A 26,694-nucleotide genomic window follows, 5' to 3' on the forward strand; every position below is an offset into this window, starting at 1 on the left:
TGAGTAGTTGGAGAGAGCTGGTCACTAATCAATCAGGTGATAGTCAGTTGGGTCCCTTTCTTCCTCATGAGAGTGTGAACAATAATTGGACTAAAATCTAGTTTGAGCTTTAGGCTATCAAAGGTACTAAAAATAATAAAATTAAAAATTAAGAGGAAAGAATTAAAATAACGCGTGAAATGGGTGTATTTGGAGAAAGAAGAAACCGCTAAGAAACCACCCAAAAGGCAAAACCTTACCTTGCAAAAAGGGATTCACTCCAAATTAATTCCAAAAATGAATTGTAGATAAGATTAACAGAAGGCAGGTAGGAAGCTCATAGAGATGAGACTTTGAGAGAATCTCCAAAAGGAAGAGAGGAAAGGAAAGGGGAAAGGGCGTGTGTGGGTTGGAATAATTGAACTGAAAAGAGAGGTTTCAAGCAGAAAACCTGTTAGGAAATTCGCTCCGTAATCTTAACGAAAATGAAACGCAAGGATTTTGATGATATATGTGAGGAATTCTCTTCCGTTTATTTCTCTTTGCCTTCCACCAAAGCCAGAAGACTGGTACGTCTTTCTCTCAAAAGTTCTTACTTGCAATCGATTCTCAATCTGTATTTCCGTTCTTATAATTTATTGTTGCTTTGATTTTTAGCGAACAATGCCCTTATTTTGGCATAAATTTAGCTATTCTCGTTTTTTTTTATATTTTTATTTCTGTGTGTTGGAATTTCAAGGATGCTGAAATATTTCCGATTAGAAATGAAGACTCAAGAACTACAGCACCTCAGACAGTGGAACATGGTCTTCCACAAGAACCACACTCGACGGGCAGCTCTAGCATGCTGCACAAGAATCTTTTCCAGAAGAAATTTGTCCCTCGGATGAGAAAGCCCTTGTCCTCTATAACCCTACAGACACACCGCTTTTGAGATTACCACCTCCACCTGATTTTTCCATCATCCTCAACTCTAACTTGGTTCCGGGTCTAAAGGGTAATCACCGCCAACAGACAGACTCATGTCCTACTTTCTTATTTATCTTCGTAGAAGCTCAAGCATTTGAACAAAACAATTTCATCATTGGGTTTTGATCAATGAATGTTGATGTATCATTTGCCAAATTAACCAAGTTAATTATAGTTTCCAATTCAATTTCTGGCAGATATATTTTTGTTGGGACAGTCAAAAACATTGAAGCAAGACAAGTATGAAGTGGGCAAAGAACAAACCAATTCATGCTTAGCCATTGTTCCATGGGGACAATACAATCTTCCTGTGACATCAAGAGGAGAGGAAGAGGAAATGTCAGATCCCATGGATGCCGAAGAGGTGGACATGATGGACACAGATGAGTGCAATTTTGGTTGCAGTGGTGGTACAGCTACAGCTTTTGGGTTGGATGGAATGGATTAGGAGCTGCAAGAATGCTATTATACCGGCAGCAGCAGCAACAACAACAATAGGAACAGTCCAAAATAACGCCTAATCCCATCTCTTGGTAACAAATTGTCATTAAGCTTTTTGGTTATTAGAAAAACATGTACATTGCCAAAGAAATATAAGCACACTGACAGTGAATTCTTGGGGAAAAAAATTTAGATTACTTTTTTTTTTTTATATTGATGATGAGAATGACCAACACTTTATGCTCCTTCAAAATCAAAATATCAGAATATCAAATAGGAATTGAAATCTTCAAATTTCTAAAAATAGGAAATCAAAAGCAAGAATGTACTTAGGCTTACTAGACCAGCTTCAACGAAAATCTCAGCAAGTCTGAAGAGCAAAAGATATTGCTTTACGAGCAGTTAAACGCCTCCCTTGTCATAGCAAAGGCAAAGGGGCTGCCTGAATTACTACTCGAATATGACCCAACTTTTAATTTATAACGTAATTTTAATTCAAACAAATATTTATATATACACATATATAATCGAATCGTATAGCAATATGATTGGAAACGGTGAATTTCAAACGAATATATCAGCCTCACCAAGGAAATCCGCTAGAATTGGAGAAATTCGTAGCGAACAGCTAAGTGGAAAAGGTTGAGCTTTGTTTCTATTGGGAGCTGCATTCATCTCTATGGCACTGTATTTTACAGCCAAAGAGCCAAACTCCAGCCCCTTTACATTTACAAATTGTGTAGTAAATTCGCTAAATTCTTCCGCGTCTGCCCTAATTTCTTTTGGCCTTCGGCGGAAACCCTAACCCTACTGCAACTATTTCGTACAAGGAAGAGTTTCAGATCCATTTATAGGCAGATAAACTGGGATGGGTAAATCAATTTACCAATTTACCCTCCAAATATTGAGTCTGGTTTGAACTCTTCTCGCAGGTCTGATAGATGATAAGTCCACCAATATTGGGCCGGTAATCTGCACGGCCTGATAAACAGAGCCCAATAGTTTGATTGTTCTCTTTTTTTTTTTTTTTTTTATTTCCCCAAAAATAAGCAATTAAATTATAAAAATGCGAGTTATATCTATCTAAGATGGAACTATAGGGGTAAAATAACTATAAGCAATTAACTAATTTTTTTTTAATTTTTATCCTAGATATGAACAATTTCATTTGAAAGCAAAATTCTTTTTCAGGAAGCATATTCCAATATTCTATTTTGGTGCTTCCACACATCTCCCCTCCCAAATTCCATAATGTATGTTGGGTTGGTTGATTAGTTGTCCCATCACTTTCACCTAGGATAAATTTAGAGAACACCAACCAAAACAATATATATGTATATATATATATGAACAAAATATAGGCAATTGCTTTTTCATCAAATATGGACCTTAACGCTAGAATATCAAAACGTTTATCAACTAATTGATGTGAGAAATAAAGTGATATTATTTTTATTGTTTTGTGTTGAGTTTAATTTATGAGCTCATTTGTACATGTTCCTTATTTCATACTAGTCCATCAATTAATAAAATATTTATAATGAATCATTTTATCACATCAAATTGTAATAATTTAATGAACAAACTTTGCAAGGAAGAAATCCTTAAATTATCTCACTTCCTAATCTAGAAGCTGTGGTTCAAATTTTGATAAACATTATTATTAGGGGTGGGTAAAATTCAATCAAACCCGTTCAATCTATCCAATCCAATCCATTTTTCACGGTTTGGATTGGATTTTTACATCAATTGAATTGGATTGGGTTCAAAATATTATAAATTGTATAGATTGGATTGGTTATGGATTGGAAATATAAATCCAATCCAATCCAAATAATATATTATATAACTAAAAAATTATATATTTTTTATTTTTTTCATTTTTATATATTAATTTTAGAATATTTTTTTCATTTTTATATATTAGTTTTTAAATTTTTTTTTCCATTTTTATATATTGATTTTTAATATATATATATATATATTTTTTTTTTCTTTTACATCCTCATATTCCAAATCCTAAATCAAATTGTAAGTTGTAACGCCAAACTAAATATTTACCTTTGTTGCCGCCCACCACCAGTCCATCACCATCACCATAATATATATATTTTTTTTACATCCCCATCATATATATATCTACATATATTGTATCCAATTGTTACTTATATGTATATATATATATATAAATGTTTAAATATAATTTATTGCTAATTTTATTGTTTTGATCTTTGTAGAGCTTATAGAATCAACTAAAATTAGTGAACCTGTCAACGTTGATTGACTTATGATTTACCAAAGTTCTAAAGTAAAAAAAAAAAAAAAAAAAAGGAATTATGCATTGATTCTTGAGTGAATGAATTTTGACGAATGTATTATTTTACATTATTTGTTCTAACAATTTTAATTTGATTTTATAGGAGTGAGATGATGACATTAATGTTTGCTATTTAATAAGTGCATGATGTGTATCATTTGCTACATTTTATTCTTTATTTTTCATTGTAGACTATGTTGTATTATTCTAATTGTATTTTATGTTTGGATAATTATAATTTATTATTTATATTTTATATTTGAAAAATATATTTATAAATTAGTAAGTTTCAAACTGATCAACCAATCCAAACCAAACCGATCATAAATGATTTGGTTTGGTTTGGATTTAATACTTCAATGGTTTGGTTTGAATTGTAAATTAAAAAAATCGATATTTATGGATTGGATTGTATTTCGATCCAAAACCGAACCAACCCAATCCATGTCCATCCTTAATTATTACTACTTTAAATTGTCTCATACTGCAGTATTACATAAGTACATACTACAACTTAATGCTTATGATAATGCTAGAAGGAATATTTTTTTAGCGAAAAAAGCATTACTCAAAATGGAATTACGGATATGTTGTGGTCTCCATTCTCATTGGCTAGCTTTTGTGGCTTGGCTTTTTACATGCAACTCCCACATAGTATGGGACATGGGTTAATCATCAATACTATTAGCCACACGTAATATAGGTTTTGCTGTCGTATGCCATTTCACTTCAAAATCCACCGTTACCTCCGTTAAAAAGGTGTTGACTTTAATCATGCCACTTTTTATATTGGTTGCATTGCACTATAATATAAAAGAACACGTCATATTACATCTACGTTATGAAAAAAAAGTATTTCATGTACCTATCACTAATAATATAGTAAAAAAAAAAAAAAAAAGGAAAAGACTCAACTTTTAAGATATTTAATTTGGCTATATTAGTTTAGTTTTACAAAATTTGATCAACTAGTACAGATAATAAACTAATGAACCAAATTTTATCAAATAAAATTAGACCTCGCTACCATGTAATTAAGACACAAGCTTTATTAATTTTTGTAGTTTTCATGTAAATAATATCATCCATAAGAAAATAAAAATGTTTCTTGTCTTGTTCCTAGCTAATGAAATCCACACTCTCTTTTTTAAAAAAAAAATTGATATACTCGCATTTTCAATAATGGAAAAAACATTTAAATGTCTTTTTTTTAATTTATCTATTTTATATATAGCACGTGACATAGAACAAGTATTGTTTCCTTTCATTGGAAATAGATATGCGGTTTTCAATTTTAACCATTACCTTTTAATACCTCATTATTTGATTTATTAGAATTTAGATGACTAACTAAAAGGTTTTTTTTTTTTTTTGTTTTTTTTTTTGGTTTTCAATTTGGTTGAGAGAAAATATATTCCGTGTTTAAAAACAATAAAAGGAATAAATATTTTAAGATACTCTGCATAACAAATTATGAAGAAAATAGTCCATGTCCGTTGAGATTTTTCTTTTCTTTTTTTTTTTTTTTCCCTTATCGATTAAAAAAAAATCCTATTGAAATGTTAATCCTGTTATAAAGCCAACATATTTAGATATTTTTTGGATACTGGGCTTTGTTTAAAAGTGGAAAAAAAAAAGTTTGAAATCGTAATATTTTGATAAAAAATTAAAACGACTAATTTTTCCCTAATTATAGGAGAATTTAGAGACGGAAAAAGATACAAGGAAGAAGAGAATATTTTTAAACTTTGAAAAGCTGAGGTGGCGTCGACGCAGTTTCAACCGATCTCTGCAACGACCAAAAAGCTGTTGAGAGTTGAGACATGGAAGAACAAGAAATCGAGATTGGATAAAGACAAACCATTCTATGAACACCTCAGCTCCGTATGAACAACGTAACCGTACTTATCCATTTCTTTTTTATTTTTATATTTTTTTTATAAAAAATGTGAAAAAGTAAAAAATAAAATATAGGAAATAAAAATCCATATCCTCCATTTAATTCGGAAAAATTATTATTATTCTTCTTCGTCCAGGGTTTATATTTAGAACCATTTAGTCAGAGATGCTTTTTTGGTAATAGACCTCTTTTAGTCAGAGAGATACAGAGGAGGAAGAAGAAGTAGCGAAGGAATCAGAATCGGCAAAATGAGGATTGATGCGGAGAATGATGGAGTATCGGCGTCAAGGAATCACTTGGTCTTCGCTTACTATGTAACCGGCCATGGATTCGGCCACGCCACTCGCGTCGTTGAGGTCTGTTTCTCTCTAATTGATTATATATATATATATATATGATTGCATGAATTTTTAGATAAAATTGGAACCAGAAAGTGTTGTGATTGTTGCTGATCAGGATGTGATCGGTGGAATGTGATAGGTGGTTCGGCATCTAATTCTCGCGGGACATGATGTGCACGTCGTTACTGGAGCTCCTGACTTCGTTTTCACTTCGGCAATAGAGTCCCCTAGGCTTTTTATTCGCAAGGTAAAGAACCAATCGCACGCCAATTTGATATAAAGTTCGCTAATTCACAACAATGATACGATCTTTTCCTTCTTTTTTTTTTTTTTTAATGATTTTATGCAACTCTGTTAATGGAACACTGTAATGTCTATCAGGTGCTGCTTGACTGCGGAGCAGTTCAGGCTGATGCATTGACTGTCGATCGCCTTGCCTCTTTGGAGAAGGTACTCAAAAAATTTTTGTCATTTTTTCTTTCCCTCTTTTTGGTGGTTACTGGCTAATGATCGGTATCGCAATTTACTCGAAATTGTTTTTTTTTTTTTTTTTTGGGTACTTTTTTTTTCCTTAAAATACAATATTTTTATTCTTCTTTATTTTGGTTGTGCATTTTAAAAGTTCATACTTTTTTTTTCTTTTTTCTTTTTTTTTTTTTTTCCCTCTAACTTTTTATTTCTTTTTGTATATTTGGGTGGTTCTAGTATTCAGAGACAGCAGTGGTACCCCGGGCTAAAATTTTGGAAACAGAAGCAGAGTGGCTGAACTCCATCAAAGCTGACTTAGTGGTACTCTGTTGTTGTTGTTGTTGTTCTTTTTAGTTGATTGCTGATTAGTTTACTCGGTTTAATTGAATTAAGCGACGGAATTTGGTGACATTTAGTGGTGCTGATAAAAAAAAAAAAAAAAAAAAAAAAAAAAAAAACAGGTCTCAGATGTTGTTCCAGTTGCATGCCGTGCAGCTGCAGATGCTGGAATTCGCTCTGTTTGTGTTACCAACTTCAGGTGACTTGTTACTGCTGGGATTCTTGCATACTTCTTATCAACTACAGTAACATCGTCTGATTTCAGTGCTCGGTTATTTCTATAGGAACCAGCCTAACAATCATTGAATAAGGATGTTCTTACATGCTGCAATTAGTTATACATTCTTTATGGGTTATGAAATAAGTTACACAAGTCTGCACAGTCCTTAGTTATTTAACCATCCAGTTATTATGATAATAGCTATAATGAGTTATTCTCACCTGTCTTATCTGTTTTCTGTTTATCCTCTGTTTCCATTTGTAGTTGGGACTTCATCTATGCAGAGTATGTGATGGCTGCTGGAAACCATCATCGTTCCATAGTTTGGCAGGTGAACTTTGTGTGCTTGAATAAATTTTGTTGTCTAGAAGGACTTGAAGTTGTTAGTCTGACTTGCTCGATGTTATGGTGCTTTAGAATTTACTTTCTTTTGTCTTTGAGTTTTTCCTTCTGGCGTTTTCTGCTTTTCAATTATGATAAAGTTTGAGTCTTTTGAACTAATACAGATCGCAGAAGATTACTCTCACTGTGAGTTTCTGATCCGCCTCCCAGGATACTGCCCGAGTATGTATTTTATGTTCGCTGTTCCAAGACAGTGTCTTCTGTCACTATTTTATTGTTCTCAATTTTGTACATATTCTCAAAATGTATGTTACCTTTTACAGTGCCTGCTTTCCGTGATGTGATTGATGTACCTCTGGTTGTTAGGAGGTTGTACAAATCCCGCAAAGAGGTTTCTATCTCCCCTATCTTTATTAAAACTCTTATATTGCTTTTTAATTCATAATATAGGTCATTAATCATTTTCTTGTTATATAGGTGAGGAAGGAACTTGGAATCGGAGATGATGTGAAAGTAGTTATCCTCAACTTTGGTGGACAGGTATGTGACAGAATGATCATGTTTTTATGTACTATAGCCCTACTTTAAGTTTCATCTTGTGCATAATCCTTCATCAAATATCAGGGAGTGCTATACTAATATACAGATCACGTATATCTTCAAATTCACTAACATGTGGAAATATTGCAACCTGGTCAACTGAATTTGCAGATTGCTCTCTTACAATGTGCTTGCCAATCATTTTATTTGGAAATTTTTTTGATGTAATCTTTGCCTTAGCTGCAAATGCTTGTGTCCTCCACTTTATTCTAAGTGTACTGCTTTATTGCTTTCTCGCCTTTGCAGCCTGCAGGCTGGAAGTTGAAGGAGGAGTATTTACCTTCTGGCTGGTTGTGCCTGGTATCATTCACGTCATATCTATACATCTTTTTTTGTTGTATGTCAATTATTTGTGCTTATTGTTCTTTGAACCAGGTTTGCGGTGGTTCTGACGGCCAGGAGCTTCCTCCAAATTTCATGAAGCTTGCAAAAGATGTATATACACCTGATGTTATGGCAGCATCTGACTGTATGCTTGGTAGGAACTGAATTTTGTTTCTAGATAAGGCGGATTTAATGGATGCGGATTAAATTTAAAAGTACTTTTTTTTCTTGCAGGAAAAATTGGATATGGCACTGTGAGTGAAGCATTGGCATACAAACTGCCATTTGTCTTTGTACGCAGAGATTATTTCAATGAAGAACCTTTCTTGAGAAATATGCTCGAGGTACAATAGTTACTTTAATTTATATATATATATATATTATCAATTCTGATTAAAACTCCTATGCTAGTGAACACATATCTTCTGTTATAGTCTTCTCTGATTTATCTGTTATTTTAAACTTAAAACAGTATTATCAAGGTGGGGTTGAGATGATTAGGAGGGATTTACTCACTGGTCACTGGGAACCTTACCTTCTACGTGCAATCAGTTTGAAACCATGCTATGAAGGTGGCATCAATGGTGGTGAGGTACTCTCTTCTTGTATGGAATTTCGCTGTTGGTTAAATCTTGTGATTTGGGGGAAATCTATAAATATTCCCTTTTTTAACAAAAGTTTTGCTGCTTCACATTATTTCTTGAATTACGTTGTAGTTTCCTGTCATCTATTAAGAAACTTTATATGTGATCCTTGTTGGTTTGAATCATTTGACAATAGATAATTATTTCTTAATGAAATCTTAAAATTGTAGGTGGCAGCGCACATCTTGCAGGAGACGGCTATTGGGAAAAACTGGGCATCAGATAAGGTATGCTGAGTTTTACTATTATCATTGTGGTTAGCATAGAGTGTAGACAAATGCCTGGGGATTTCAATCTTCTTGCATCAGTTCCAGTCCTCTTATTTAAACTCATAGCCAACAAAATTATAAATTCAAATCTCAGGGATGACATATAGAAAATAATTATGAAAGGTTAGTGAGTACAAAATGGTGCCAACCGAAAAATGAAGGGAAAATTATTGGGTGCTGGAATTATCACATTTCCTATTAAAACATGTTACGAAAATCAAGGATATTTCTCCTCAGGGCGGAAGAAAATTCATATCCTAATTCCATTTTTGCTTATTTGGAATATAGCTAAGTGGGGCAAGAAGGTTGCGTGATGCCATAGTTCTTGGGTATCAACTACAAAGGGTGCCTGGACGAGATATTTCCATTCCTGAGTGGTATGCAAATGCTGAAAGTGAACTTGGTGTGCGTGGTGGATCACCAACTTTCCAGATAAGCGAGAGAAGCTCCCTAGTGAAGTCGTGAGATTTATTTATTTATTTTTAAATCCTATTTTGATAATAGAATTTATAACATGCCTTTTCTAATTTTATGGATTTTTTTAACACTTTCAGGTTCGTTGAGGACTTTGAGATTCTCCATGGAGATCCTCAAGGTCTCTCAGATACAATGACTTTTCTGAAGAGCTTAGCAGAACTAGACAGTTTCTGTGACTCTGGACCTGAAAAACGTTGGATGAGGGAGCGCAAGGCTGCAGCTGGACTGTTTAATTGGAAGGTCGTTCTATTTTAACCCAACTCATTGTCTATTTCAAAAGGGTTGATATAGATGAGCATAATGACTATTTCTTGTTGATGTTTGATGATTTGCTTGAGATCTTGACTTTGAAGTTTAAATATGCTTTAGGAAGAATTTCTATTTTTATTTCAAGACTTATGCATGCATACGTTCACAATTGCATACATGTGCATGCACACACATGAGTTTGTTCACACAATGACACATGCAAGCATATACATGGAAACATTCAGAGCTCTTAGCATCTACAAATTCTCTTAACATTTATGTAATAATATATGTTTATTTTCAATACAGGAAGACATTTTTGTCACAAGAGCACCTGGGCGCTTAGATGTAATGGGAGGGATTGCTGACTATTCAGGAAGCCTTGTCTTGCAGGTATAATATCTGACATTGTACATCATGCAATTTTAATGCCCTGGAAGAAATTTGTATAGCAATTTTTGCTTCAGGAAACTTCTGTCAACTCTGCTTAAGTGGTTTTTAATTTCCCTATTTCCTCTCTTACAGATGCCAATTAGAGAAGCCTGCCATGTTGCTATTCAAAGGAATCATCCGAGTAAACATAGACTTTGGAAACAAGTGCAGGCTCGGCAGCATGCCAAAGGACAAGGACCAACACCTGTCCTTCAAATTGTATGTGTCACACTTTTGAATTAAGTCTTTATTTTTTATTCCTTCCATCGTAAAAAAGATGAATCAATTTTCTAGTTCTTTTGGGATAGTGAACAGGTTTAAAGTGTAGAGAATATATAATGTAGAAAATTTTGAAGTTATAATATGGAAGGGTTCTTATTTTAATGGAGCATAATTGTCTGCTACAGCATAGAGAATATATAATATAGAAAAATTTGCAACTGCATTGATTTTTTCCCCCCTGATTTATTTGCTTCTTTGTTTGGTTGGTTGCATCAGGTATCATATGGCTCAGAATTGAGCAACCGTGGCCCAACCTTTGACATGGATCTATCTGATTTTATGGATGGAGATAAGCCATTGTCATATGAGAAGGCAAAGAGATACTTTGCTCAAGATCCTTCTCAAAAGTGGGTTTCTTCTTCTTTTTATGCTTTTTGTGTATGTTTGTTTACCTTTATATCCTACTAACTTGGTTTGTATTTTAGATGGGCAGCATATGTTGCAGGTGCAATTCTGGTTTTAATGACAGAATTAGACGTCCGTTTTGAAGATAGTATCAGTATGCTGGTATATGTTTTCCCTACCTTCTCAAAGTTATGAAGATTTTATGTTGTTGGGGAACTTTTGTTTTATTGCTATTGCAAACATCGGTTTTGCTTGGATTTTATGTTGTTGGGGAATTTTTGTTTTATTGCTACTGCAAACATCAGTTTTCTTGCTTTTCTCTTTGTTTTCTCTTCTTTTTTTTTTTATTATTATATGCATAAATAGAGTGATAAAGAACATGGTTACTTGGAAAGTAATGTGTTGTTAAATATCTAGAATCCCATGCCAGTGCTACATATTAAAATATTCCTAGTGCTCAAGGTAAATGACACTTGGACAGAAGAAATCCTTTCACGTATGCTTTCTCTTGGATATAAACATGAGACCTGCTAGACATATCTGGAGAGTTCTGAAGTTTTTGGTGCATTTCATGTTTTATTGAGATGGATTAGAGGCTGGCAATTAAGGATGTAATAACAAGCCATTATTAACATTGATGCTTAGATTAATGCATGTGGTGACAAAGTCATCACATTCATATGGGTTATTCAAATCTTTACTACATGTAGTGTGCATGTGGCACAATTGTTTATCTCTACATTACAGGAGTATGCTACTAACGCCCAAGTATGATGAACACACAGGTTTGCTCTACAGTACCTGAAGGCAAAGGTGTATCTTCTTCTGCCTCTGTGGAGGTTGCTAGCATGTCTGCCATAGCTGCTGCTCATGGTAAGTTCATCACTTTAGCTTTGCTGTTTATATGAATTCTTATCAGATATAAATTGCATCCTTGGTTTCTTTCTGAAATATGACAGAAATGGTCATGGATTATGCTGCATATAGAACATTCTTAGTAGGTTCTACATTTGTGTAGAAGATTGAGTATTAATCTTATTAAAAAGTTCTACACAAGGAATCAAAACCGAAGTCCTAAAATCTGCATTACTTGTCTTGCAATAACAAATGGCTCAACCTTTTTTTATACTTCACAGAATTAACAATCAGTCCCAGAGATCTTGCTTTGCTTTGCCAAAAGGTATCACCTTTAACACGGCATCCAATTCATTACTGTTTCCCACATTCTTGCTATTTTGTTATTTTATATCTTGTGTATGTTCTATGGATTATTCTTCCAAATTGTTTTAGGTGGAGAATCATATTGTTGGAGCTCCATGTGGTGTTATGGACCAGATGGCTTCAGCTTGTGGTGAAGCTGACAAACTTCTTGCAATGGTGTGCCAGGTACACATGCCTCAAATGATGCTGCTGCTGCCTTTTTTTGGATTGCTTTCTGAACAAGAAATAATTTTGGAATTTCTCTTTATTTTTGCAGCCAGCTGAGGTTCTTGGACTTGTAGAAATTCCTGAGCATATTCGGTTCTGGGGAATTGATTCAGGAATACGGCACAGGTAGGACTTCTATTAATAATATCCATATATTTCTATATGTATTGACTTTTATTGTGGTTATTTACATTGGAAAATCATAAATGGTCTTATTGTTTGTCAGGGATAATAATGCTATTTTTATCTTGTCTTTATTGTTCATATATGATCTGAGGATCAGCGATGAAGTAAAAATTTTAATTATGTGTACATCTCAAGAGTTGACATTAGGAATAAGAAAGGTTTATCTATTCTAGGGCTATTTCATCTTTCTTTTCATATTATTTTTTTCATTCTTTTAACATTTTAAACATTGTACATCCATATGGTTTCCCTCGACTGGAGAAAACGTTGTTCTTATTTGTGTATTCCATGTCGTTTTTAAATAAATTTTATCAGATTATTAACCTCTTCAATTCCCCTTTTACAATGGTGTAATACTCTGTGTTGTTCCTGACCCTTGACATCACTGTCCTCTTTATTTGTAGTGTGGGAGGTGCCGACTATGGATCTGTCAGAGTAGGTGCCTTTATGGGTCGAAAGATGATAAAGTCTGTAGCATCATCTGCTTTGTCTCGATTACTGCCAAGTGCAAATGGGTTAAATTCGTATCCAAGTGGATTAAGCCCAGATGAATTACAGGATGAAGGTGTTGACCTTCTGAAAGCTGAAGCTTCTTTAGATTATCTATGCAACTTGTCACCTCACAGGTAAGGTATTTTAGGGGGTATTTAAATTATTTCCAAGTTTGAGGGTGAAAAGATTAACTAAAATGTTTTTACACTTTCCATTAGTGTACTAACTGTTAGATGATTCAATGCATGTTGAAATTTCTCTCAAACTAGGAGATGGATATTGATCCCTCATTTGTTTACTTATTTGATGTTTGAATTGCAGATATGACGCCCGGTATGCTAAGCTGCTTCCAGAATCCATACTTGGTGAGACATTTCTGGAGAACTATGTTGACCACAATGATGCAGTCACAGTAATTGATCCAAAGCGTAATTATGGAGTAACAGCATCTGCAAGACATCCCATATACGAGAATTTCCGTGTCAAGGTTTGGAATCAATTTGAAAGTTGATCAACTTTACCTACCAAATGCATATCAAGCTTAGATAGAGCATGAATTGAATCTCTTCATTTACTCTTTTTAGGCCTTCAAAGCATTGCTAACATCGGCGTCTTCAGATGAACAACTTACATCTCTTGGAGAGCTATTGTATCAGGTAAATACAAATTTCTAACTTTTCCGAACTCTTGAAGTAAGATTGATTTACAATTCTATTTCTGCATATAATGGGAAGGAACCTTAGGAAGTAAAATATAATGAGTGTGTATTGTCACAAGAATCAAGTTATAGGAAAACCGTGCGCTTTAAAAGCCATTTGTGTTCTGCTGTCCCTATAAAGAACTATGCAAGGATGCAAAATGATTGTGTTTTGTTTTTTATTTTTCAGTGCCACTACAGCTACGGTGCTTGTGGACTTGGCTCCGATGGGACAGACAGGCTTGTACAGTTGGTACAGGAAAAGCAGCATGGCAAATCTTCTAAACATGACGACGGCACATTATATGGAGCCAAGATCACAGGGGGAGGTTCTGGAGGAACAGTTTGTGTAATTGGCCGTAATTGTCTACAAAGTAGCCAACAAATTCTTGAGGTAACTTTTATCATTTAAAAGTTTCATTTTCTTTTGCCTTTATTTTATCGACTCGATATAAATTCTATTTTGTTTTCACCTTTTAGCTCTTTTAATCTAAATTTTCATAATGGCTAGACTTTTTTAGGTTACATTGTCAATCATCTCTCTGTATAAATCTTTACAAGTTTGTATATTTTCTCATTTTCCAGATTCAACAGAGATACAAGGGTGCAACAGGCTATTTGCCATATGTTTTCGAGGGTTCATCACCAGGTGCTGGGAAGTTTGGATATTTAAGAATACGCCGCCGTGCATCTACCTTGGAGCTTTGATGAATTTCTTTGTTATTAAGAAAAAGATCATTTTAATAAGTTGGGGGATAATATAATTATTTATAATAATTCCTTCAGTTGGGTAATAATTTAAAACAGGAAAATTATCCTTCTGTTTCTGGTTACTTTCCTGAGCTGACTGATTAAAATGAATGAACAAGTGTACCAGCAAGAATTATATTATAAATTCATTATTTTCTCTTTCTTTTTTTTTTTTTGGGGGTAAATATTATAAATTCATTATGGATTGTAAGATTAAGGGATCAGAGTTGAAACAAAAGAATAAAATGAAAAATTCTCAAAAAAACGAAATGTTGTTCCCATTGTACCACATATTATTAATCAATCAAACTCTAAAATTCCCCCCCAAGGATCACAAATTGAAAACCAATAATTTACATGGATTAGAATCTACAATTTCAAGAAGTATGGCGGTTTTCATCGTCCTGCGGGAAGAAAGACTCATATGTGGCAACTCGTGACTTGGAATCAGGGAGCTCCAGCTCTTCCTTAAAGCCCATTGTCATCTTCACAAAATCATTCATATGTGCTCGTTTCCATTCCTGTAATTAATTAGAATGAGAGAAAAAGTAAGTATGAAAATGCGGTATAGACAAATTTCAGACAAGAATGACAACTTGTAAAAAGATTAAATCCTACATAGATGCTCTTTGATTTTCACTTATATTTTAGAAGAAAGATCCATTTGAAAATTAATAGATAAAACATATGCCAAAATTGAACACTTTCATTCAGCAGATGCAGAACTTTGTTATGCTATGAAAGGTTGGGAATATGGAGCTACAAAATTGTGTTTTCTAAAAACATTTCGGCGTGTCAACCAAAACTTGTTTTCTTAGGGAAAAAAAATGGAGAGAGAAAGCACAGAGAGAGCACAATTCTATCAAATAAGCCTCAAGGCATTAAGCACAGCCAATTAAAGAGAGATTTCACATCACTGAGACTAGAACAGAAGGAAAACAAAAGAAAATTGAAAAACGCATTCTTTGATGATCATCTAGATAGAAAATGATCACCTGTGATGATAATATCGTATTGACATATTGAAAATGTAACAGATTATAGGTCGCAGAATATAAAAAGGAAACCTATATGCATATTGAAAAGATCAAACAAAGAAGAACTTTGTTTGAAAAAAAAAATTACCTCAAAATAAAGATTAAACAAAGAAGAATTTTATAAAAAAAATTTACCTCGAAATCCCATTCGCCATATAAGTTTGGATCATTTTTGTTGCTCCAAATGTAAGCATGAGCTAGCACATTCTTGGAATTATCCTGCAAAAGTTGGAAAAAAAAAAAAAATTGTTAATCTCCTTTTTATCAGCACTCTTAATACAAAGCACAAACTATCAAGATAACAATTTCTTCACAAATTTTGTCAAAGACCAAACAGGAAAGAAGATTCCCCATCATCAGAAACTCCAGAGGTAGTAAGTACAGTACTCGAACTCCATCTTCCACTCAATACTTTGCAAGTTATATTTTGAACTTTTCATATCTACTTGATATCGTATAATGGATAAACTAGCTGGAACCACCCAACCCAAAAAAAAAAAAAAAAAAAAAAAAAAAGCATAAAAACATCTAAAGATCATTTGGATTATACTTACGGTCAAGGAAACCTCAACAGTGCTTCTTTCATACTCAACATCCTCAAATGTATCTAAGACATATAATTCAGGATCGGTAATACCCATCAAAACCTGCATAGAGCTTAATTTCATGAAAAGATTATCAAAACTTGCCACTAAGCAAATATTAATTTATAAAACTGCAAATTTTTAAATATTAATTTATAAAACTGCTAGATTTTGATAAGTGTGATGGTTGTTAAACTGAAACAATTATGTAAACAAACCTTTCCAGCAACTTTCTTGGTCTTGAGGGGTACAATTGCAGGATAAACACGTTCTCTGATGCTATACCTATGACTGCCAAATTTACATACTCAAAACATTTAAGCAAACAAAACCAAACCCAAATACAAATACAAATCACAGTGCCAGAAAAAAAAAAAAAATGCATTCATCAAATCAAATGGAAAAGCTTGTAATTAGAAACAGTGTTATATGAGGTAGATAAAAAGAGTACTGACTGGTTATTGAGGATAGCAGGAGATGAGGGAGGAACTCGATTCAAGAGGACTCGTACGACATCGTCTGCCATGAGGCTGCCATAGACGAAGACGTTGTGAAGACTTTGAGCTCCCCCAACACCCACTGCACTCATTGTTTGGGATTGAAACACAGAACAGAATGATCGCGCAGAGTGGGGAGAGAGTTCAGGCCTTTTTTGAATTGAATACTTGATTGATTCCACCACGTGCCACGTGCGGGGTTACCATCATCTGCTTTTACTTGCCCCAGATTACGTGATCTTTTCTCTTTCTTAATTTTTATTATTTTTGGTAAATCCTTCTTAATTTTTATGTTTCCTTTGCTCTACAAGTGGCATAAAAAATTTCGGATAGTGTAAATGATTAAGCAAAACGATAACGTTATTTTTATATGTAGTTATTTTGACACTCGAAATTAATTTTAAATCTCATTTCTTGTTTCCTTGATTTGTTTTTTTCCCAAAAAGAAATTCTGTTCTTAATCCTCCATTTTAATTTCAAGTCAACAATCACTAAAATCATTATATCATATACATTTGAGGTACAAGTTGTCCAACCTAGCTTCCCATTTCAATCAAATGAAAACATATATTACAGTATTGGGTTTTCTAAAGGGCAAAATATAATATATAATTCTAACCAGATAAATTAATTGATTAACAAATAAAAGAAGTCCGTATAGATTGCTCTTATCCTTTTTATTCCATTTCTCCTATCTGCAAATAAGTGCGCGAGAGAGAAATAACATAACGCAATGCACATTTCACCAAAAGGTCTGGTCTAAAACTCGCCTGTAGATTGAAGCAACATACATAAAAACTAAAAACACAATAACAAAGTCCTCCCAAAATGGAGATGTAAATCATGCTTCTGTTCGGGGTAACAAGTTTTGCAAAGAAAGAAAAACATTTAATTGTAGCTCTAAAGACCAAATACAAAATCATCATTGTATGTTCATTGGCTCGGGACTTGACGAGTTCAGTATGTCCAGTAATGAGTTGTGTGGCTCCAATTCCTCGTGCCAGATTGGAAGTTGATCCCCGGGGTAGAAGTTTCTAGTCACTCCCTCAGAATTAATCTGCAAATGAACAGCATACCAAGACAATCAGTCATTTTTTGCTGCACTAATTGCGAAAAGTAATTGCCTACTTTGAACAAGCGTTTTTTGAGAAAATTCTTACAGTGACAGTGCGAACAACACCACCACTGGCGCCATCACGTGCAATTGCAAGGGAAACTGCCTTGACCACTAGTTTCTGTCATAGATCAACAAAAGAGCTGTTAGGCTATAAAACTCAAATACAAACTTCAACTGAAAACAACTGCTTTCTTTTCTCCTCTTGTTCTTTTACTTATATGTGTAAATTCATAAACAGAAATCTTGTTAACAACAAATTTCATCGATGCACCTACTAATTCTTGCACCCACATACTTCAAGAGAAACATACCTCAGCTTCATCCCTTGTCATCCCTTCTTTCCATGCTTGATCAAAAAATCCATACAGATAACTGGAGCCAGATCCTGAAAATTAAACATCCACAATTGAGCAAAATCACTGACTAAAGCTGTTGCTAATGCAGTTTATGTTAGAACAAAACTATCCCAGGTCAACCATACATTAGTAAAGCACAAATTATAACATTCACAAAGTGGACGGTTAACATGGCAACTAAATTCAGTCGGTAGTGAATGAATGTTGGAGTTTAACTGGAGCACATCGAGACCCAGCCAATCAATCAATATACAAGCCAAAGCAAATTTGATGATTATGTATGATTCAAAAGGTTCATGTTATATGTTACTAAACCAAAGAAAGCAAGATGTGAGACAGCACATATAAGCGTGTAAAATAACAAAATGAATATGCATCAGACCCAGTAACAAAAAGTAAGGAAAGTTGTTTAGTAATTTTGACAAGAACAAGCATACCTCCAATGGCAAAAGGCTGCTCTATTAGTGTTCCACCAAGGGGAACCCCATAGATTTTACCACCTTCATACTTGTCCCACCCACCAACTATCAGGCCAGTTTGTAGCATATTCTGCCAAGTCCAGAAAATCATGGTAAATCATAGTAGTGTATACATGATCACGAAATGCTTTAGTGAAAAGATAGACATTCATCGACAGAACATAACCCCTCACAGCCCCTTCCCTCATTTTATATTTAACACACACACACACACACACAAATAAAACTCCGATAGTTATTGCTTTCATGACAGAGTTTACAATGTCTCCAAAGTATTATTTAAAAAAGCATCAGTATTGCATTATACACACATTTGAATCATGATTTAAAATCATCATTTCAAGTGGAATTTAAAAAAGAGTTTACTTCTATAGCAAATTGACATTTTGTAACACAGTGCACTTAACAACTTAAATATGTTGATTTTTTTATTTATTTTATTTATTTTTTTATTTTTTTGGGTGAAAATGAAGTATACTTCCTTGCTTGGTCAAAGATACCATAGCTTCATAACCCAGATATGGTGAATAATACGGGGAAATCAAAAGACCAAACCGGTACCAACACACCTCAAACAGACCAAAGAAAGTGTTTAGTCTTTGGTTTTTCCCATGAAGATACAAGTAACCCATTACCCTTAGAACAATAAAATTAATGTTCTAAAAACCCACTTACACCACAACAAGGTTCATCCAAGTATACATACAAACTCTGTAGCATAAGCACTACTCTGTAGCATAAGCACTAAGAAGCAAAAGAGGAGAGAAACCTAAAAGCAAGCTCAGAATCCAAGAAAGACGCAACAAAACAAGCATTCGTTTAAAAAGATCAAGGTACTGTACTGGATGTTGCCAACCTTGTTATTATAGGATAGAAGCCTGATAAGGTTTGCAGCCACTTTGACAGTTGCAGGCTGCCCAAGTTGTATTCTGCACATTAAGATAGCAATATGGCTTAACATCAATAACAAAGTAAATGGACTTGTCATCACCTCATATGATAACGAAGAACAGTGAAGGAAAAAAATAAATAAATAAATAAAAGAACACAATCAACCCACGTATGCTGATGAAGGAAATATCGAACATAGTCCGATACAATTTGCGAATCTGCAGCCTGCCCAATACAAAGATCCATAAATTTAAGTGAGTAGAATTGCATTAAAGGTGTAGCATTCATCTCTGAACTGAGTGTTGTAACAAAAAGGAAGACAACAAGGGGAATTTAACTCTTTTTCAAAAATCAAAGCTCTCCATTTTAATCAAAATTTTTATTATTATTATTTGTTCAATGAAAGCCATTAAATTTGCTCAATTACAAGCTAAATGGGGTTGGTTAGCATAGCATAAATCCTAAATTTTTTTAACATCTTCTGCCCCCACAACAAAAACAAACTAAAAACCAGTAAAGGAGAAAGATAGAATACCGATCCAGAGCGACAAACATAGACATTATCAGTGAGCTCCGTAATCTTGTCGGAAGCACGATTAGCAACATAAAACCCTGACCAAAAAAAAAAAAAAAAAAAAAGAAAAAGAAAAAAAAAGCATAAAATCACAAAGTTAACATTTTTCTTTTTTAGGGTTTCTTAAATTAAATTCTAAATTATTCAAACAAGAGAAACACAGAAAATTAAGATTGTAAATTTTAATACCCTTCAACAGGTCCATTAGAAAGACCTCATAAATTTGTGCCCCCCAAAGAAAATACTTTGATTTTCCGAAACAAATAAAAAGAAAATTTTGGAAAAACAAAAAAAAAAAAAAAAAAAAAGGAAGGCAGCGAGAAGATATGGTACCGGTGCTGGTGCGAGAGTCGGCTCCGAGAACAACACCGCCGTTATAAGTGACGCCGATGATGGTGGTGCCCATTGAATGAGGGGCGTTCAGATCAGCCATCGGATCCATATCAGTCGCACTGAATCTCACACACACACACACAAAATAAATTAGCCCTAACAAACACAAAAATAGCTCTGTTCCACACTCCACGCAAAGATGATAATACCAACACTCAGAGTCTCAGACACTGTGTTTTCGATTTTATTTTATTCTCGTTTAGGCCTACTTGTGCAACAAGTTCTTTTTCATTCTTTCTTCATTTTTTATTTTCTTTTTCTTTTTCTTTTTCTTTATTTCTTTATTTTTATTTCTGTTAGGTTGGACCAAACATTTGGACCTACTTAATGATGGGCTCTGACTTACTTGCGAAGCCCATTAGGTGAGGCTGGGCTGGGCTACGACTTTTTCTTAGGGTAAAAACCGACTTTTTATTTCCTTTTTCTTTTTTCTTTTTTTTTTCTTTTAATGAATTAGGCTTATTTAACACTCATTGATGTATTTTACCCCCCCCCCCCAAAAAAAAAAAAAAAAAAAAAAGAAACAGTAAATCACTAACTGATATAAAGTGAAGTAGGAATTTCCCAATATGTAACCCAATTATAGATTTTTCATATAAACATTATAGAAATGTACCTAAAAAGAAAAGGTCTCAAACAATGTAAAATGAACGTTTTATCAAAACGTTGTCCAAAATCCTAGTATGAGCACTGCTAATAAATATATGGGTCTACAACACTTGATGATGATAATGGTGGTTCATAGGAGTCAGATTTATCGACCTAATACTCTTAAAATATTTGTAGAGCTACTTCATCGCAAACAGAGGAGGAAACAAAAACCCAAAAAAAAAAAAATATGTAGTGAATTTGCCTTGGCCGTGCCAATTCCATACGCAAACTCTGATGGAAAATGTTTAGCCATACAACTCTGCTGGAAAAATTTTAGCCATCGACCCTGTCTGATGCCTTTTGCCTTTTCCATTCTATCATCCATATATATTTTTAAAAGTAAGGGCAAAAATAATATGAGAATAGAATAATTATTCTATAAGATTAATTATTATTATATTTGATATGTTTTAAATTTAAAAAATATTTATTCTATATATTCTTTTATTTCAAAAAATAACTATTCTTTTTAAAGAGCTGATAGCTGCTATTTTTTTTTATTTTAAAGATAAAAATTCTTACCTTATTTAAAATATACTCAAATCAAAATTAATTATCATATACTAAAAATATATATTGAATTAATTTTTATTGAATTTGATATTTTTAAGAAGAAAAAAATTATGAAAATTAAAGATTGCACATAATTCAAGATAATAACTAATCGGAATGTCATTTTTTCCCCTTAATTTCTATGAGTAAGTGTTATTATTTTTTCAAGAATAACTATTTTATATATCAAACATTACATAAATATCCATATAAGTTAATGAAAAGAAACAACTTTTTTCCTAAACATCTTGTGGTGTCGTAGGCGACTCAGTCACTAACCATATGCATGATCCAACATTCAGCAATTAGCTTTATCTTGATTGATGCCTTTTATAGACTATTCATAATCAAATATTCAAGATTACGCCTTTTATTTTGACGTTTCTCATCCTCTAGCTAAGCCAGTCTGGTTTATTATTGCAACCCAGATACAAAGTTCCAGAAAAACTTCAAGACAAAAAGTTGATTGGAAAATGCTAGTCATCTATTTACTTCGAACAATTAGCCGGTTACAGAAACGAAAATTTATCTTTTGTTTCTTATAATTTTGGTAGTGGGTAGAATATAACAATTCACAATACTCAATTTGAAATTTGCTTAAAATGGAGAATCATACAGCTGGGATGGATTTAAAATAAAGTAACGACATCAATTTTTTTCATTAAAAGTAAAATTAGCCATCAAGCAGCTATAACAACGCTAGTTGAGCCCAAATAAAATGACATCCTAAAACATCGAAACAAAAAAGGTATTAAAAAACAAAGATGTTTGTTAGTTATTCCTTAACAGTTCCAGGACAAGCCGTTTGCAGCACTCAATTCTAAACTACTCAGAAGGTTAGAAAAGGGAGCACTGTTAAAGGGGCAACATAGATAGATGTAACTCCAAAAAGGGGAAAAAATTAAAATATAATAAAAAAACTTAGGAAAAGTGCCATCTTCTTGGATAAACCAGCGGGAGTAACACAAGGAAGAAACGAGGGTTAGCAGACTCAGGCTCTGGCTCAAGGTCCGGCTCCGTGATATCCATTCCGTTTGATTGTTTGCTTTCTTAAGTTATGAGTCCATGGCAATAGCTTCTGGAAGTGGGTGCAGTTGAAGGGATGGAATATGGGCTTCGTGTGGGATATGAGGTGCCCCAACCCCAACCAACTTCTCCATCAAAATTCCTTTCCCTGGAATTCCGAGTACCTTTCTCACTTCATTTGCAAGCTCGATCACATAGTCATCCTCATGGCCTGCTCATCATATAGATAGTGAACATCTTACCCTCTATGTACGAAATCAGGAAATAAGAAACTGAAATTATAAATCCTGAAAACGACAAGGAAGGTTCTATTTATTCATTGCCGCAAGTGCGAAAAGAAAACTCACCTATATCAAACATGGTTTTCTCTAGGCGGAAAAGATAATCTCTATTATTTCCATTGGGTCCAAACGCAGTGGCAATTTGCCTGAGAGAATATAATTCACAGATGAGAGGAAACATTAGAAATAGAATTCCACCAGAATATCTGAATATGATATATAAATTAATATCATAAGAAGGAAAAAAAAAAGTTATGACATCTACTTTACCTGGCCATATCCTCTAACGGAGCAGGCCCCAGGTAGTATTTGTTGGATACCTTGTCTGGAGTGGATGTGAAACTGCAAATAAAAGAACAAGATCCATTTGATTAGGATGGAATCAAGCTGACAATGCTTATATTTAGGTAAATTGTCCAAGCAGTTTGATAACTTACTTTCTATTCCCAAAAAAAATAAACAAATAACTGGTAAAAACACATATGAGAATAAAGACACAAAGCAACTTACATAATGACTCCTGTTACAGCAGGCTGCAAGGAGGAGTCCCCTTCCTGATTACAGAAAGCATAAGCCAAGGAAAATGAGTACAAAACTGTCCAAAGTCGACATTTCAAGGCAATAAAAAATTATTTAAAAAATTAAAAAAAAAAACACTAGTAAAATCAAAAACCTTACCTTGTAAAAGTCTACAAGAGTCTTTGAATCATATTCACATTCTCTTCGTTCCAAATACTACATCAACAAAAAATAGAAAAATTAGAGTGACATTTTCACCTTTAATATTACAGGAAGTATTAAATAAGCGGGAAGCATAATAGATCTAATTTGGAACGAGTAGCAGGTTTATGATTGTTCATCTTGTGTTAGTAACCAACCAATGAGTAATGCCATTTTCATCTGCAGTTAGTGTTTTTCTCTATCATAGCTATCTACTTATAACGTGATACTAACAAATTTACCAAAAAAGAAAAACCTATAGAGACCTTACCTCCATTGCTTTCTTTTCCTTTTCAGGGCCTCCTCGAACACAAAAAACGGCACCCCACTATAGGAAGAAGTCAAAAGTCAGAAACAAATGGTAACTAATCCATAGAACAGAAATAATTGGGGGAAAAAACATAGACCAAACATGACCTCATAACCGTTCTATATACTTAAAAACATATTTTTGTAATTGTTTGGGTCTACTTACGCAAACAGCTCCTTCTTTTTGCTCCACCGTGCAAGTTCGGGCAGGATGTTCGGGTGTGCCTTGGTGATCAATGCAGGCTGGAAAATAGAAAATGAGATTAACGAAAAGCCACTATGATAAAATGTCCAGCCAAACAAGAGTTTAAAAATAACTTATTGTCATATGGGTTGATGAATAAAGGAACCTACCAAGATCAAATACACGCCTGTAATCCTTGATGTAGCCTATTATTTTCTCATCGTATTCAAATCCAGGGTTCCATATAAGTGAACCATATCCAAAAATCCAGAATACCATGTTTGCTTGACTCCTGAAAAAATTATATCTATTAAAAATCAACAACCTTCTTGATAAAATAGTCTAGACACTTAAAACATAAATAATCTACAAATTTTCACATATAAAATAGACCATTTATTATTTCCCACTAAATTCCAAGTTATATTGCAGATTTTTCCACACAGATTACACAAGGCCTCATACAGAGGGATTGACCTCTCAGTACCCTGAAGTTCCTAGAGCTGGTCCAAAACCAAGTCACCAAGTCAAAAAGCGCCAAAAGGAATAATGAACAAGTGCCATCTCAACCCACGTGATGGCACAGAGATTGAACATGAAAAACAAGAATCCTCACTGAATTTCCATTTTATTTTTGGATTATTCAAACAATGGGTGGTTTCGAGACCACCAAACCCAAAGCACAAAATGGAGCTCAGAGTCAGCTGAAACGAAATGGAAACTCAACTTAAAGTCTAATTGGTACAATTACTCGAATGCATTGAGAAACATTGTTCATTTATGGTTTTATCAATTGGGAAAAATCAAACAAATATATATATATATATATATATATATATATATATATATATATATATATTTTTTTTTTTTTTTTATTTTGTAGTAAAAAAGCTGAAAACCCCACATTTCCTTGCTTTTTTCCATGGCATAAAACTTCCCGGTTTTATGGAGAGAAAAAAATCTCATAAAACCTTAAACCAAAAAATAACAAAGGAAACGATACAGATCAAGATGCAAAGAAAAACACCAGGACTGTCTAAGCTTTGATTTTACATTCCAAAACCAAAGAACAAAAATAAAATAAAATAAGATGAATGTGCTGTACTTACAATGAAATCCGAAGAAAATTTTCTCGAGAAAGTGTGAGAGAAAAAAAATCCCTTGTGATCTCTCAAAGCGAAAGCCGAGAAGTTGAAAGGTTTAAAAGAGCAATGGGGTGCAAAAGGAAAAACAGAGAAACGAAAGAGAGGGAAGCTAAACACGCTTAGGGTTTAGCCTCGAAATTTGGGTTAATTTTCTGTTTGGGTTCTCTCTCTCTCTCTCTCTCTCTCTCCCTCTCCCTTTCCCTCTCTGCCTTTTTTCTCCTCCTTCTCTGTCTCTTCGCTTTGTGATGGTTTACACGGAGGTAGGAAGATGGAGAGAATTTATAGGCGACACGGTGCACAAACAAACCATTACCCAAGGACTGGGATCCCCCACTGTGCCACGTGATCCCATTTTGTAACATATGTAATGTGTATGTGTGTCAATGTATGTATGTATACATGCATGATCATCACCATCATCATACATACATGAAATTTAAAATTTGAAAATTACCATTGTTTTATTTATCTCCAATTGGAAATTTGATAGTTTGTACCGCGTGATTGACCAACTCCTAACTCTTACCAACCTGGCACCAAAAAAATTCCTAATCTATATAATTTATTTATAGTTTACAATATGAATTTATTGGATACGCATCCTCTGACTATTTTTTTTTTTCCCTATAATAATCCTATTCGAGTCCAATTGGTTTAGCAGATGTAATGAATAAACTAATCACATAAAGAATAACTGCATATAGGGTTGGTATTGTAGGCAATATCTAACCATTTATAGTTGTTATATATGCATATGATTTATACAAACTAATAACCATATATGGTTGTTTTTTTCCATATTGATATTGTCGTCACTGTAATGATAAAATAAATTGAGATAAAAAAAAAAAAAAAAAAAACTTATTCTGTGTTTGTTTAATTTTAAGAAATTTTCAAAATTATGAAATTGTAGCAAAATTATACAAGTTGTAATTTCTTTTCCACCAGCAGAGGACTGACAGAAATTGCCATCGACCCAATACAATACCAAGATAAATAGTCCAGATTTTTTATTTTTTTATTTTTTTATTTTTGGGTCTATATGGTCCCCGATTCCCGTTGCTAAATTTCAAAGATTGAAGTAATAACTAGTTCAAAGCTAAAAAGCAAAAAAGGAAACGTCCTAGCTGTTAAATTTGACTGGAAAATCAAATATTAAAAAAAAAAAAAAAAAAAAACAATTTGAGAGCAATGAGAACAATTTTACGCGTGTCATATGAATCCGGGTCTTGGTCTTCCATCCATCTAGTATTTTGCTCACTCTGAGAAGTCTCCACCAAGTCCAATTAAAAAAAGAAAAAATATATATATTGTTTACTTTTATGCTGCACTTATATTCATTTTCAAATCAGTCTTTGATATGCATATAGAATAATATTTATTAATTATAGGTTTTCATAGGAGTTT

General features: G+C 33.5%; 5 protein-coding genes and 1 non-coding gene across 9 annotated transcripts; 2 read left to right on the top strand and 4 right to left on the bottom strand.

The window, feature by feature from the left end:
- Positions 1–31: 31 nt before the first annotated feature.
- Positions 32–1,683, top strand: LOC107429932 (uncharacterized). Its single transcript, XM_060817260.1, has 3 exons — positions 32–619; positions 719–785; positions 823–1,683. The coding sequence occupies exons 1-3, from the start codon at positions 465–467 to the stop codon at positions 1,072–1,074; spliced, it is 474 nt and encodes a 157-aa protein (XP_060673243.1). The 5' UTR covers positions 32–464; the 3' UTR covers positions 1,075–1,683.
- Positions 1,684–1,711: 28 nt separating this feature from the next.
- Positions 1,712–1,833, bottom strand: LOC112493486 (small nucleolar RNA snoR77). The gene has a single exon (XR_003057968.2). It is a non-coding gene; the product is annotated as a small nucleolar RNA snoR77 (small nucleolar RNA).
- A 3,564-nt stretch (positions 1,834–5,397) lies between these two features.
- On the top strand, positions 5,398–14,650 carry LOC107429927 (L-arabinokinase). 3 transcript variants are annotated; one of them, XM_016040701.4, is made up of 30 exons: positions 5,398–5,601; positions 5,743–5,962; positions 6,087–6,194; positions 6,329–6,397; positions 6,653–6,736; positions 6,877–6,953; positions 7,239–7,305; positions 7,481–7,538; positions 7,640–7,707; positions 7,794–7,856; positions 8,163–8,216; positions 8,292–8,394; positions 8,475–8,584; positions 8,713–8,832; positions 9,055–9,111; positions 9,442–9,614; positions 9,708–9,870; positions 10,189–10,272; positions 10,405–10,530; positions 10,810–10,940; positions 11,019–11,100; positions 11,724–11,811; positions 12,075–12,118; positions 12,229–12,324; positions 12,416–12,492; positions 12,957–13,178; positions 13,366–13,531; positions 13,629–13,700; positions 13,932–14,135; positions 14,327–14,650. In XM_016040701.4, the coding sequence occupies exons 2-30, from the start codon at positions 5,855–5,857 to the stop codon at positions 14,447–14,449; spliced, it is 2,997 nt and encodes a 998-aa protein (XP_015896187.1). In that variant the 5' UTR covers positions 5,398–5,601; positions 5,743–5,854; the 3' UTR covers positions 14,450–14,650. The 3 variants fall into 3 exon arrangements, with proteins under 3 accessions (XP_015896187.1, XP_015896188.1, XP_015896186.2); XM_016040702.4 differs by having other exon boundaries at positions 5,790–5,962; XM_016040700.4 differs by having other exon boundaries at positions 5,801–5,962.
- Positions 14,651–14,718: 68 nt separating this feature from the next.
- LOC107429935 (AIG2-like protein D) lies at positions 14,719–16,806 on the bottom strand. The gene is made up of 5 exons (XM_016040713.4): positions 16,568–16,806; positions 16,331–16,403; positions 16,083–16,175; positions 15,664–15,747; positions 14,719–15,012 (listed from the first exon to the last, which is right to left on the bottom strand). The coding sequence occupies exons 1-5, from the start codon at positions 16,699–16,701 to the stop codon at positions 14,869–14,871; spliced, it is 528 nt and encodes a 175-aa protein (XP_015896199.2). The 5' UTR covers positions 16,702–16,806; the 3' UTR covers positions 14,719–14,868.
- Positions 16,807–17,364: 558 nt separating this feature from the next.
- LOC107429931 (proteasome subunit beta type-6) lies at positions 17,365–20,662 on the bottom strand. Its single transcript, XM_016040706.4, has 8 exons — positions 20,360–20,662; positions 19,988–20,064; positions 19,622–19,677; positions 19,418–19,490; positions 18,520–18,631; positions 18,038–18,111; positions 17,770–17,844; positions 17,365–17,666 (listed from the first exon to the last, which is right to left on the bottom strand). Exons 1-8 carry the CDS (start codon positions 20,466–20,468, stop codon positions 17,532–17,534), a joined length of 711 nt encoding a protein of 236 aa, XP_015896192.1. The 5' UTR covers positions 20,469–20,662; the 3' UTR covers positions 17,365–17,531.
- A 1,588-nt stretch (positions 20,663–22,250) lies between these two features.
- On the bottom strand, positions 22,251–25,558 carry LOC107429933 (gamma-glutamylcyclotransferase 2-1). Of its 2 annotated transcripts, none has more exons than XM_060816925.1 (9): positions 25,252–25,558; positions 24,313–24,449; positions 24,125–24,201; positions 23,921–23,977; positions 23,608–23,664; positions 23,440–23,483; positions 23,200–23,271; positions 22,996–23,075; positions 22,251–22,859 (listed from the first exon to the last, which is right to left on the bottom strand). In XM_060816925.1, exons 2-9 carry the CDS (start codon positions 24,419–24,421, stop codon positions 22,678–22,680), a joined length of 678 nt encoding a protein of 225 aa, XP_060672908.1. In that variant the 5' UTR covers positions 24,422–24,449; positions 25,252–25,558; the 3' UTR covers positions 22,251–22,677. The 2 variants fall into 2 exon arrangements, with proteins under 2 accessions (XP_060672908.1, XP_060672907.1); XM_060816924.1 differs by having other exon boundaries at positions 24,313–24,434; positions 25,252–25,557.
- Positions 25,559–26,694: the final 1,136 nt, after the last annotated feature.

The sequence above is a fragment of the Ziziphus jujuba genome, chromosome 5, assembly GCF_031755915.1.
Source record: "Ziziphus jujuba cultivar Dongzao chromosome 5, ASM3175591v1".
In the NCBI taxonomy this organism is placed as follows: domain Eukaryota; kingdom Viridiplantae; phylum Streptophyta; class Magnoliopsida; order Rosales; family Rhamnaceae; genus Ziziphus; species Ziziphus jujuba.